Source organism: Peromyscus maniculatus, chromosome 19 (assembly GCF_049852395.1).
Source record: "Peromyscus maniculatus bairdii isolate BWxNUB_F1_BW_parent chromosome 19, HU_Pman_BW_mat_3.1, whole genome shotgun sequence".
In the NCBI taxonomy this organism is placed as follows: domain Eukaryota; kingdom Metazoa; phylum Chordata; class Mammalia; order Rodentia; family Cricetidae; genus Peromyscus; species Peromyscus maniculatus.
Window position 1 is genome coordinate 744,241 of NC_134870.1, and position 13,389 is coordinate 757,629.

General features: G+C 41.3%; 1 protein-coding gene across 8 annotated transcripts in view; it reads right to left on the reverse strand.

Moving 5' to 3' along the window:
* Positions 1-11,299, reverse strand: part of Usp14 (ubiquitin specific peptidase 14) — a 37,363-nt gene extending 26,064 nt beyond the window's left edge. For 2 of the 8 annotated variants that reach the window (XM_015987710.3, XM_006994202.4), the window contains exons 1-3: positions 10,809-11,009; positions 4,809-4,954; positions 2,745-2,777 (exon numbers count right to left, since the gene is read on the reverse strand). In XM_015987710.3, coding sequence (XP_015843196.1) covers positions 2,745-2,777; positions 4,809-4,954; positions 10,809-10,824 — 195 coding nt within the window. In that variant the 5' untranslated portion in view covers positions 10,825-11,009. Of the gene's footprint in view, positions 1-2,744; positions 2,778-4,808; positions 4,955-10,419 lie in introns of all 8 variants that reach the window. The other 6 variants (XM_076554710.1, XM_006994204.4, XM_006994201.4 and 3 more) reach the window with 5 other exon arrangements.
* Positions 11,300-13,389: the final 2,090 nt, after the last annotated feature.

Consider the following 13,389-nt stretch of genomic DNA (forward strand, 5'->3'; position numbering starts at 1 on the left):
ATGTAAGTCTGTTAAAGAAACTAAAACTAATCACACAAATTCCCACAAGGTTGCCCTAGTCCAAAAGAACTCAATGGTAAAGTATTTCATGTATGTAAAGAACATCTAATCTTTAAGTCACTCAAAAAAGAGAAATACTTCTCCAACTCTCTTAATGAGCTTAGCATAATTCTGACAATAAAATGAAATACATTTTTATTTATATATATAATATATATATATTATATATATCATATACATATATACATTATATATATAGACACACACTAGCCAGGTGTGGTGGCACATGCCTCCAATCCCAGTACCAGGAAGCACAGGCAAGAAAATCAGTTCAAGGCCATCCTCCACTACATACAGGGTTCAAGGCTAACCTGAGCTATTTGAGACACTGTCTCAAGTAAATAAATCAATATAAAAATGAAGGCTAACATGCCTCATGATCTTACTTCAAACATCCTAATTAAGAAATGGAACCCAGCAATACATTAAGGAGGTAAATATGTCTTCCTCTCAAACGGTTACAGTACTCTAGGTGTTGTCCATGAAATTCCACTGGTCCCAGGGATACTTTCAGAATTATCAACTCACAAACATTTTCACAGCCCAGCCTGGTGGCACATGCCTTCAAGCCTAGCAGATGAATCTGTGAGTTCAAGGTCTACAATGAGAATTCTAGGCCATCCAGGACTATATAGTAAGGCCCTGTCTCAAAAAAAAAGTAAAATACTTTATTAAATGTCTACCTCTGAATACTGCTGATACTCTGTATTATAATAAAAGCCTTAAAACTGTTATAATCCCGAGTGACGCTAGTACTGAAGATAATCACTCCTACAAATGCTGAGTCAGAACTTGGGTTAGGTACTTTACTCAATTTTTTACTTATTTATAATGTTTAATTGTATTTATGTGTGTAAGTGAGAGTGTGTGTCCGAGTATGTTTGTATGAACCACATGTGAATGTCAGAGAACAATTTGCAGAAGTCACGTCTCTCCTTCCACCATGTGGGTTCCAGGGATCAAACTCGGGTCCCTAGGTTTGGCTGCAAGCACCATTACCCACAAAGTCAATTACCAACTCCATTTTTAATTATTTTTATAAGAACAAATATTTTAAATATCTCAGTTTTAATATCTCAATATGGTAAATATCAATGAATATAGCCCACAACACTTTGGGGTTAATTGCACACTTTTTTGTCTTTGACACAGTCTTTATTATGCAGCCCCAGCTGATCTGGACCTTCCAGAGATCTACCTATATCTGCCTCCAGAGTGCTAGGATTAAAGGCATGTATACCATACCCAGCAGATATACATTGTTCATTCCATTTTTGAGGCTGAAGCAACACTGCCTAAGCCCAGGAGTTCAGAGTCTGCCCCAGCAACATTTAGAAATATCAGATGATGGGGGTGGGTTGAGAATCAATGAGAATACCGTTGGCATACACCTCAATGGTAAAGAGTTTGCCTAGCATGCACGAGACCCAAGGTTCCATCCCCTGTACCAAGAACAGAGGATGGGTGATAGGTGACAGTGAAATTGAACAAAGTATAAAAGAAAAGAAAAATCAAATGATCATATTTAACAAACAGAAAAAGGACTTAACACCATTTAACAGTCATTCATAATTTTAAATCTTAGTGAATTAAAATAAAATGTTCACTTTCACTATCTTCTATTTAATAGTATACTAAAAATTTTAACAAGAATTTAGGAGAAAAGAACAAAAATCAAAACCAGAAGTCATTGTTTATCAGTTGCAACTCAATAAAAGTCACGATGACTAAAGGGAAGAGTAAACTCATTATCTGCAGTTACTAACCCTGTGTAAGTAAGGACCTCAAAGCAATTTCCAAAAGCATTACTGGAACAATCATGTGAATTAAGGTCACAGAATAAAAATAAACAGAAAAAAATCAATTTTATTTTTAAATACTACCCATGAACATTACAAGTCAATTTTTAAAAATATTATTTTCAACAGCAACAGAATATTAAATTCTTAGAATCTGGGGCTGGAGAGATGGCTCAGCAGTTAAAAACACTTGACTGCTCTTCCAGAAGACATGGGTTTAATTCCCAGCACCCACATGGCAGCTCAAAACTGTCTAACTCCAGTTCTAGGGGGTCCAACACCCTCACACAGACATATATGCAAAACAAAACACCAATGTACATAAAGTAAAAATGAATAAAATCATTCTTAAAAATTTTTAGAATCTAACAAAAGCCAGGCAGTCTCTATACTAAAACACTACAACTCTGCTATGACAAAATGAAGACCTAAACAAAATAGGAAGTATACAATACTCAAGATTTAGTACTCAAATGTAGGTTCATACTCTCCAAACTGGCCTAAAGGTCTGTGTATTTTCAAACAAAGTCAACTTGAAAGAAATGACTTCTTCTAAAATTTAACTGAATTCAAAAATATTTTTGAAAAGAGAAAAAAGTGTAGAGAACTCACAGTACCTTTTTTCACACTCATTTGCTTTTGTTATCAAGACCACATGATACTAGTATAACTTTAAAACAACTAGATCAATGAGACCAGAGCTCACAGATAGACCTGTAGTTGATTTTCAAGAAAATTAAAATGAATCAGTTGGGGAAAAAACAAAAAAGAATTATAAATAAATGGTGCTGAATAACTAGAAATACACATTTAAAGGGGGCTTTGGGATTTATTTTGGTGAAATAATTGGGTCATTTCATTATAATGAGTGTTCTTAATACTTACATTTTTCATTTTGATGTTTCCCCAGTCATCATCCTATTTCAAAGACAAACAAAAATGTTTAACCACCTCTGCACAATTATTAAATCTGAAGCTTTCTCAAAATAAAATTTACATGCCTGCCCCAAAACCAGAAATTCAATCCAGACTTGCTTGACTTGTATATATCACATACTTTTACTTAAAGCTCTGATGCTCTGCTCCCTTAGCTTTAAAATATAAATTATAACAGCTGAAAAGTAATGAAAAATCATAAAAGCCTAGTATAGAAGACATATGCAATAAATGTTCATTATTATTAGTCAGGTTTTTTTTTAATTAGTATTTTCTGCAACAGTCCAAATTATACTAACAGAACACAGCTTAGCACAAACTATTTATCCAAGTCTTCGAAGGACAAAGGGTCATAGAATTTGCGAAGTAAACAAGTTTTCATCAACATCTATATCTATACCCAACAAACAGGGCAGGTAGTTCTTTCACAATGTCATATCAAACCTAACAAAAATATTTTCTGGGGCTGGAGAGATGGCTCAGCGGTTAAGAGTACTGGCTGCTCTTCCAAAGGTCCTGAGTTCAATACCCAGCAACCACATGGTGGCTCACAACCATCTGTAATGAGATCTGGTGCCCTCTTCTGGCCTGCAGCCATATATGCAGGCAGAACACTGTATACATAATAAATAAATAAATCTTTAAAAAAAAAATTTCTGCTATCCTTATGTGGTATTATAAACAAGAGAAAAAAAAAAAACTCATCATTTTTGTGGCCTTTCATCAAAGGCTGCTAAGCTTGAACTCTTACTATAGAGTTTCTGTGGTTATTCCAAAGGAACTAAAGGGGAAAATAGCTTTTCTCTCCTTTTAAGTAAATATTTTTTCCTCCCATCCCTAGATAGAAGTTAGACAGCAATTACTTTTTTAAATTTTTTTTAATGTGCATCAGTGTTTTTGCCTGCATGTATATCTATATGAGGGTACCAGATCCCCTGGAATTGTGAGCTGCCATGTGGGTGCTGGGAACTGAACCCAGGTCCTCTGGGAAAACAGTCAGTATTCTTAACCACTGAGACATCTCTCTAGCACCTGACCAAAAAAAAAAAAAAATTTGGTTTTCAAGACAGGGTTTTTCTGTGTAGCTCTGGTTGTCCTGGAATTCCGTCTGTAGACCAAGCTGACTTTGAACTTGCGAGCTCTGCCTGCCTCTGCCTCCCAAGTGCTGGGATTAAAGTAATTACTCTTAAGAGAAAAAGAGTCTTCTTTAAAATTTAGACTGGGAGAAAAGAGGGGAAAATGTATAAAGGTACCCCATTATTTGAAAACTAGGGCTCTGATGAAGATGTTAAACTCAATTTCAACATTTAAAATACATTACAAAAATATATACACTATGGTGTTTTTAAAAAAAAACAAATTACCCATACTGTTGCATTTTATTATTCTATAGTTTATGTGTACACATGTATTTGCATGCCTGGTACCTTGTGAGACCAAAAGGGGGCATCAGATCCCCTAGGACTCTAGTTACAGTTGTGGGTCCCCAGGTGGATGCTGGGAATCGAACCTGAAGTCTCCTGCAAGGGCAACAAGCGTTCCTAACTACTGATCCATCGCTCCAGTCCCTGGTTGTCTATTTTTAACAGATAAAATTCTCTACCCCTGTACATGAAATTACTAAAGATATACAAATCCATTTTATACTAGTCCACAACAAAAATAAAATTAACATCTTCACAGAAAAAAATTCAAACATTACAGATTATAAGATGCTATAGTCCTGATCACTGGAGGTATCTACTGAATAAAATTTTAAGTGACACTTTATAATATTATATTTTGAAACAGACATGATGTTCGTCACATACACAACATCACTAGAACAGTTTAAACAGGAGGCAGAGACAGGGAGATCTGTGAATTCAAAGCCAGCCTGATCTACCTAGGGAGATTCAGGCCAGTCAGGGCTACATCATAAGACTGTGTCTTCAAAAAGCTACATTAGCAATAATCACAGTTTCTAGCATTAATTATATAAGCAGTATTAATGAAACTTTAGATCACTTTTACCTTCAGTGTCCCTCCTTTCACCATAACTTTTTGTCTGGCTGGCTGGACTCCAGTCAGTGCAAAAAGCTGGGCCTTGAACACCATTGGAGGTTCATCAGTATTCAATTCTACACCTTCAAATTTCTCCTTTCCCCATTTTACTGTAACTGTAAACAAAAACATAATTACTTTTCACTTACATACTTTTTTAATTTATAGACCTCAAATTTAGAAAATCCTCAGGGAATAACTCTTAAAGGTGAAAATATGCTAGGCCCTACCACCTAGCAGGGAAGCAGAGACAAATTATCTTTATGAGTTTCAGGCTAGCCAAGACTACAGAGAGAGACCCTGTCTCAATGCCACCCTCTAAAAAGAAGAAAAGTCAAAATATGTCCTTCGTTGTTTTATTCCCTAAATGAGTAATATACATGCAATGGATCCACAACAAAATTTGACGGATCTAACTTGGTTTCTCATTATATAAATACAAGTACACTGAGAATACAGCTCAGTGGTACAGCATCTGCCAAGCACACAGGTCACATGAGCTAAATTCCCAGCACTGCAGGATAAAGGAGGGGAGGGAAGAAAAGGAAAAAAAGGGAAAGGGGAAAGAAGGGAATGGGACAGGGAGCAGAGGGGACGGGAAAGACTGACTTGAGAAGCTGATTGATCCATTAATGTCACAAAATTAGTTAATAAATACCACCCAAGTATTCTAAATCATATTCTAACAATCTCTGTAAATTAAGGTGAATCTCTGATCACACTGAAATATTTCCCAGAATAAAGTTCCTGGCCTTTATTTTGTTTGAGAAAAAAATCTCGGCCAAGTAGTGGTGGCACTCGCCTTTAATCCCAGCACTCAAAGGCAGAGGCAGGCGGACCTCTATGAGTTTGAGGCCAGCCTGGTCTACAGAGCTAGTTCCAGGACAGCCAGGGCTACACAAAAAAACCCTGTCAAAAAAAAAAAAAAAAAAATCTTGAGGGAATAAAAGAGCATTCAAAACAGGTTAAGAAATTATAATTCAGGCTGGGTATGTTGTTGTACACTTTTGACCCTAGCATTCAGGAAGCAGGGGGAGGTAAATCCCTTTGAGTTCATGGCTAGCCTCTCTACAGAGTTCCAGGACAGCAAGATCTACATGAGACCTGCCTCAACTGAAAAAAAAAGAAAACAAAAAAGAGAAAGAAAAAAGTTACAACAATTCTTAGGCCCATGAGATGGTTCAGTGGATAAAAGCTTGGTGCTTGGCTTACAAGATTGATGACCAGAATTCAGTTCCCTGATCTCAGAGTGAAAAAGCAGAACCAACTCTCAAAAGTTGTCTTCTGGCCTTCAAACGTGTGCCTGCACATGTGCAAACTGGCATTCATGCACACACACCATTTTTTGAAAAAGTATAATTCTAAATTGTAAGAAAGGTATGCAAGAAATGAAAGGTGGTTTCCCAAGCAAGGAGATACTCAAGTATACAAAATTTCAAAGATATGTTGGCTACATATGATAGTTATGGTCTTTTTTTCCCCAATTATTTAGGGTTTTGAGGTTTAAAGTCTTAATATTTAGTTTAAACTTCACTCAAACAGGCAATTCTCCTGCCTCTGCTTTCTGAGTGCACATGCCTGCAAGCACAGCATTAAAAAAAGTCTTTTAATTTTTTTTACATTTTACTTATTACTGATTGCATATGTATATGTATGGGGGGTGCACATGCTATTGCAAGCATGTTGAGATCAGAGAACTTGCATGAGTTGGTTCTCTCCTTCCACCATGTGGGTGGGTGGGTACCTGGGATGGAACTCAGATTGCACACTTTTACTTCACTCTGCCCTACCCCACAAATGTTTCTTACAACAAAAAATAACAAGCGTTAGTGAGAGTATAGAAAAACTAGAATCCACCGAGCAGCAGTGGCACATGCCTTTAATCCCAGCACTCAGGAGGCAGAGCCAGACGGATCTCTGTGAGGCCAGACTGGTCTACAGATCGAGATCCAGGACAGGTACCAGAACTACACAGAGAAACCCTGTCTCAAAACACACACAAAAAAAGAGAGAGAGAGAGAGAGAGAGAGAGAGAGAGAGAGAGAGAGAGAGAGAGAGAGAGAGAGAGAGAAAGAAAGAAAGAAAGAAAGAAAGAAAGAAAGAAAGAAAGAAAGAAAGAAAGGAAGAAAAAATAAAAACTAGAATCCTGTGCACAGCTGGTATGAACATAAAATATCAGTTGCTATAGAAAACAGCATTTTTTTTTTTTTAAAGAGCTGGGCCGTGGTAGCAGAGGAATTTAGTCCTACCACTTGAGAGGCAGAGACAGGCAGATTTCTCAAGTTTGAGGTCTACAAAGTGGTGAGTCCAGGACAGCCAGGACTGTTAACACAGAAAAACCTGTCTCAAAAAACTAAAAAAGAAAAAAGTTTAAGCACAGAATTACCATATTAATCTCTTCCTAGAAATATAGAAGCAAGGATTCAAAATAGCTACAGGTATGCTTCAGAGCAGCATCATTCAGACAAAAGCTGAGAAAGGAGTGGGAATGTGGCCACTGGTCGAGCACTTACCTAGCAAGTATGAGGCTCTATGTTTGATCCCTATGGCAAAAGGGTAAGGGAATAAAATGGAAGGGGGAGAGGAAAAGAGAAGGCAGGAAAGGGGGCATGCTGGGAAAAGCCCACTCTGAAATACTGTTCATTTAAAATAGAAAATTCTTCCATACATTAAAACACAGATGAAGCGTGGAGACAGGACGGAAGGTGAGACAAACAATCATAAGAGGGTAAACACTATATGATTCTATTTTATGCAAGTACTCAAAGAAGTCAAAATCTTAAAGACTAAGAGAAGGCTGGTTGTCAGAGGCTAACTGGGCAAGCAGACATGGGGAAATGTTTTTAATGGCTAGAGTCTCTACTTGAGAATGAACAGATCCTGGAAATAATGATTGTACAAAAATGTGAAAGAATTTAAGTGACAGAGAACTGTACACTTAAAAACACCTGAGATGTGACATGTGCCTGTAATTTCAGCTAATTAAGAAACTGAGGCAGAAGAACCCTTTGTGCCCAGGATTTAAGAGCCAGGCCAAGTCAAAAGGAAAAGAGAAAAAAAAAATGGTCACAAAGATAAATTTTACCACAATTAAAAAGCCTTGCTCGAGCCAGGCAGTGGTGGTCCATGCCTTTAATCCCAGCACCCAGGAGGCAGAGGAAGGCCAATCTGTGAGTTGGAGGCCAGCCTGATCTACAATGTGAGTTTCAGGACAGCCAGGACCACACAGAGAAACTCTGTCTCAAAAAACCAAAACAAACAAAAAATGCCTTGCTCAACTTCAAATAGCTAACTTTTGAAATATGTAAATAAAAAAACTCAAGCACATACATTGAAAATTAAAAACTGTCTTTTCAAAAATGGTTATTTCAAAACAAAGTTCCAACTTCTAGAATCAAAATTTTAATTCTTGACCCAGACTCCACATCTTAATTCTATCAACAGTTTACTGAGTATGTTAAAGCCTGACTTAATGGGTCCAGAGAGATAGCTCAGCAGATAACAGTACTTGTTGCTAAGCCTGACAACCTAGGTTCAATCACACAACCCACATGGGGGAAGAAGAAACCAATTCCTCTGACCACCAAACACATTCTGCATGCACACCCACCTCACTATCGGTTTAATAACAAGCACATTACCCACCTTTAGAGAGAATCTAACATAATCTAATGAGAGGATGTGGTAGTTATAACGATGTTTATTATAAAGACTAAAGGCTCAAAGAGCAACAATTTTCTTTTCTTTTCTTTTTTTTAAGACATGGTCTCACTATGTAGCCCTGGCTACAACTCGCTACATAGATCAGCATGACCTTTAACTCACAGGAAGACTCTGCCTCCCAAGTATTGGAATTAAAGTTGTACACCACCCCACACACAGCTAAACAAAAATCTTGAATAAGGAAGTATTATTTATTGTTCTGTTTGGTCTTGCTTTTTGGAACAGGGTCTCCCTGTACAGGCCTACACTGTACCAAAATTGATGATCCTTCTTTAATGTTGAGATCAGAGATATAAACCACCATAACCCAACCAGGAAAGATCTCTTGGAGGAATTATTAACTTCTGAATTATCACTGCCAACTTTTGAATTGAATCTCAAAACAAAGGTATTAGCCAGAGAATAGAAGTATTCCTAAAACAGACAAGAAAAACATTTAGCATACAGTCTGAGATAGCAATAATCCCCAGAGTGAATTAGGAAACTATTAATAAGGGTCAAGTGGGGGAGGTAGCATATGGCTGGGCAGTGGTGGTCCACGCCTTTAATCCCAGGATTCAAGAGAGAGGCAGGCAGATCTCTGAGGTCAAGGCCAGCCTGGTCTACAGAGCGAGTTCCAGGACAGCCAAGGCTACACAGAGAAACCCTGTCTCCAAAAACAAAATAAAAGAAGGTAGCATATGGCATTCTGAAACATTGGTAGCATATGGCCTTTTATGGTATATGCAATGTGTAATCCCTGAGTTAAATAAAAGCTGCTTGGTCTGTTTATTATCGACAACTCTAGCAGCAGTAGGAAAAATAGATTCAAATGTTGCACAAATTGTAATCATAAACAAAAGGCAAAGGTACTGGGAATACAGCTTTGTGGTACCCTTTCTACTTAGCTTGCACAAAGACTTGGGTTTGATCCTAAATAACACAAGAGCAACAAGTTGTTTGTTTTGTGTTTCTTTCTTTCTTTGGTTTTTTGATACAGGGTTTCTCTGTGTTGGTTCCCTGGCTGTCCTAGAACTCGCTCTGTAGACGGAGGCTGGCCCTAAAATGAGAGATTGGGCTGACTCTGCTGAGATAAAAAAAAAAAATTAGTCACTAAATGTGGCCTACAAGTTTCAAAGTAATGTATAATAGTATACAAATGTAAAAAAAAAATAGTATACAAATGTAAATAGTATAAAATGTATAACAAGCTAAAGATAACATAGGACTAAATGAGAACAGTATTAGAAATAAAGGAGAGGACGCCAGGCTTTATGGTGTACATCTTTAATCCCGGCAATTGGGAGGCAGAGACAGGCGATCTCTTGAGTTCCAGGCCAGCTAGGCCTACACGGCAGACCCTTTCTCCTGTCTCCAAATAAATAAATGAATAAAAGAATCCATCCTACGATTAACTGTTATTCTTGGTTCATATCATTCTTTAAAAGCAATCATTCTCTTATAAAGGATTATGTATGCCAAAGTGAGAGTCAAAGATAATCAATAAACCACATTCAGAGCCAATTGGAGTTGCCATACACATTTTTGGAAGCCATTTTGACTAAGAGTAGAAACAGCGAAGTCCATTAACTAAAGAAAAACGTGATCCTTGGTCAATACCTTGGAAAGCCAGCAAGAAAAGACTCCTGCCAAATGCCGAAAAGAAACGGCACTCGCCAGTATTTGTATTCATCTACACTTTGAAGCTAACGATATGTCTCATCTTCGAAGTCCAAAACAATGTATGCTGAAGTTAAAATGAAGCATCAAAAAGACTGATTTGCAATCGGCTTCGAGACAGAACTGAAACTGGCACAACGGGGGCGGTAGAATCAAAATGGTGAGCAAATTTCAAGCAGAAGACAAGTAAACCTTATACCTGAGACCTTTCATCCCCAACTTCCTTCCATGTTCATTCCACTGCTATCATCCAGGAGCTCAAAGCAATCACACTCCACCAGCCTGGTCTCCTGCGCCCCAGGACACACCTTCACCTTTCCCAGCACACTGGGGCAGCAACAGGAACTATTCTGCAGAGTCACGACTCTTGAGATTTTCCCTGTCTCCACTCCCACTCCCACCCCAACCGCTCGGGGACACGATGGACAAGCTCCCACGCGTAGCTGGGCTACTGCTCGCGCGGCCGCCACTCCGACTTCCCACCGTGGCCCTCTGCGGCTGTGCCCTGCGCGCGCCTCTGCAGGCTGGGCCTAAGCGAAGGCCTAGCGTCGGCTGCGAGGGCGCGGCGCCAGGGAGGACGGAGCTCACCAGAGTACAGAGGCATGGCGGGGCAGAAGGGAGGAAACGGCGCAGGAGGCTGGGTCTGACAAGGGCGGCAGAGAGATGCGAAGCAGCTCGTGGAGCCGGCCGGGGAGGAAGCGAGGTGGTGGCGGCAGCTCCGGTGCGACAAGCCTCATTCAAACCGGCCACTGGCGATGACGCAGCAGCACGCTGTTCGCCTTGGGACCCACTGCGGGGGGAGGTGGGAGGCGCAGCACGGAGCAGAGGCGGGGCCTGGGGAGGGGGAAGAAGGGAAGAGGGGGGCCAAGTGGAGGAGGGGACCGGGGACCGGGGAGGCCAGGGCGGGTGAGGGAGGGGAGGCGGGGCCTGGGGAGGAGAGGGCTGGAGCTGTGGGGGCGGGGCCTGGGGGGAAAGCGGGGCCTGGGGGATGATGGGAGGGGAGGGAAGGCTGAGCGAGAAGAGGCGGGGCCTGAGGACCAGGAAGGCAGAGAGGAAGAGAGGGCCTAAGGAGAGGAGGCGGGGCCTGGGGAGGAAGGGAGGGCCTAAGGAGAGGAGGCGGGGCCTGGGGAGGAAGAGAGGAAGGGAGGGCCTAAGGCGAGGAGGCGGGGCCTGGGGGAGGAAGGGAGGGCCTAAGGAGAGGAGGCGGGGCCTGAGGGGAGGAAGAGAGGAAGAGAGGGCCTAAGGGGAGGAGGCGGGGCCTGAGGGGAGGAAGAGAGGAAGGGAGGGCCTAAGGAGAGGAGGCGGGGCCTGGGGGGAGGAAGGGAGGAAGGGAGGGCCTAAGGAGAGGAGGCGGGGCCTGGGGGAGGGTTGAGAGAGAGGAGGCGGGCCTGGGGAGGGGGGAATGAAAGGAGGAAGAGAGGGCCTAAGGAGCCTAGGGAAGAGGAAAGAGGACAGATAGAGGAGCCGCGGTAGGAGCCTGGGTTGGTGAAGCAAAGGAGATAGGACGTACAGGGCGGAACTTGGGGCTGAGCAGAGGAAAACAGGCGGGCGTAGGGCGAGAGGGAGAGAAGACTGGAGGTGTTAGAGAGGCGGAAGGAGCAGAGGTGGGCACTGGAGGGACCGAGAGTAGGAAAGGAGTGGAGACAAGGAGCGAATGTGGAAATTGAGGCCAAGAAGGGGGCGGGAGGCTGGTGGAGCGAAGTCTGCGAGCACTTAGCTCTTGAGCACTGTGGATCTACCTCCTGTCACCCTCAGGACACGTGGTCCTCGGCCTGCCAGTTTCTGTACTGTATTTTCATTAACCTGTCTATCTGTTGCCTTTCACTAACTCATCACATTTGGTGTTTGTTTGTTTGTTGTTTTGTTTGTTTGTTTTGTTTTGTTTTTAAGGAGTGGGGTTCGAGGCAGGGTTTCTCTCTGTCACTTTGGAGCCTGTCCTGGAACTCACTCTGTAAACCAGGCTGGCCTCAAACTCCCAGAGATCCGATTGCCTCTGCCTGAGATTAAAGGCGTGCACCACCTGCAGGTTTATGGATAAGCAAGGCCAGTGGGATATGGCCAAGTATCAGGGGGATATGTATTTATTTAATTTTATGTGTGTTGGGATTTGGCCTGCGAGTATGTCAGTGTGAGGGAGATGGATCCCCTGGAACTTGAGTTACAGACAGTTGTGAGCTGCCATGTGGGTGCTGGAAATTGAACCTGTGTCCTTTGGAAAAGCAGTCAATGCCTTTAACCACTGAGCCATCTTTCCAGCCCCAATATCAGACTTTTTATAAATCTTGTTAATGTACCCATGACAAGAGAGCAAGGCCTTACAATCACATTTGTTAAGGGGACTTTATAAAAATGTACCACTGTTGAGGATGCTTTCTTCCTCTTCTGACCAACATGAATTTTATCCATCTTTAAAATCCCCCTCCTCCACCTCCCCTCATTACTCTTTCATATAAAAACGCCTACTCCTACAATTACTCCTTTCCTATCAAGTTGTATTACAATCATAGCTATTCTCTCCTTTTCCCCCTTGAACATATGTGTCTAAAGCACTCAAAATAGGATACAAAAATTAATCAAACACCGTTGCTGTCTTAGTAAGACCTAGAAAAACTCAAAGTTAACACATGCATGCATTAACTCGAAGGTTCTCTAAATGGAGCCCTTTGCTGGAAACAGCAGAAAGAAGCCAGAGCTGGCCAGGGATGAAGAAAGAACTGTCTGGCTCAGCCTCCTTCCAAATGCACTGAGGCATGTGGCATGGACTTCCCCAAATGGAACAGCCCCTTAGTAGTTTCCATAGCTACTGTAATCAATGGCCACAAACTCAATGGTTTAAAGAAATTCATAGATGAATTTCTCTACCACACAGTAGTCAGAAGCCTTAACCTTAAGGTGGTGGCAGGATCGCTTCCCTTCTGTATGTACCAATGCAGAATTCTAGTCCTTATCTTGTGTAGGTATTACAAGTTATCCAGGTTCATTGGCTGCTAACTTCATCTATGCCATGGTTATCATTCTTCTGACTTTGACTGTTGCCTCCTTCTTTATAAGCTCCCAGTGATTACACTGGCCTTCCCTGGATAATTCAGGCCACTCTTCTCATCTTAAAGTCTTGAAACACACCAGTAAGTCAGTCACAGGCTCAGGGATTCAGATGTGGACATGTTTG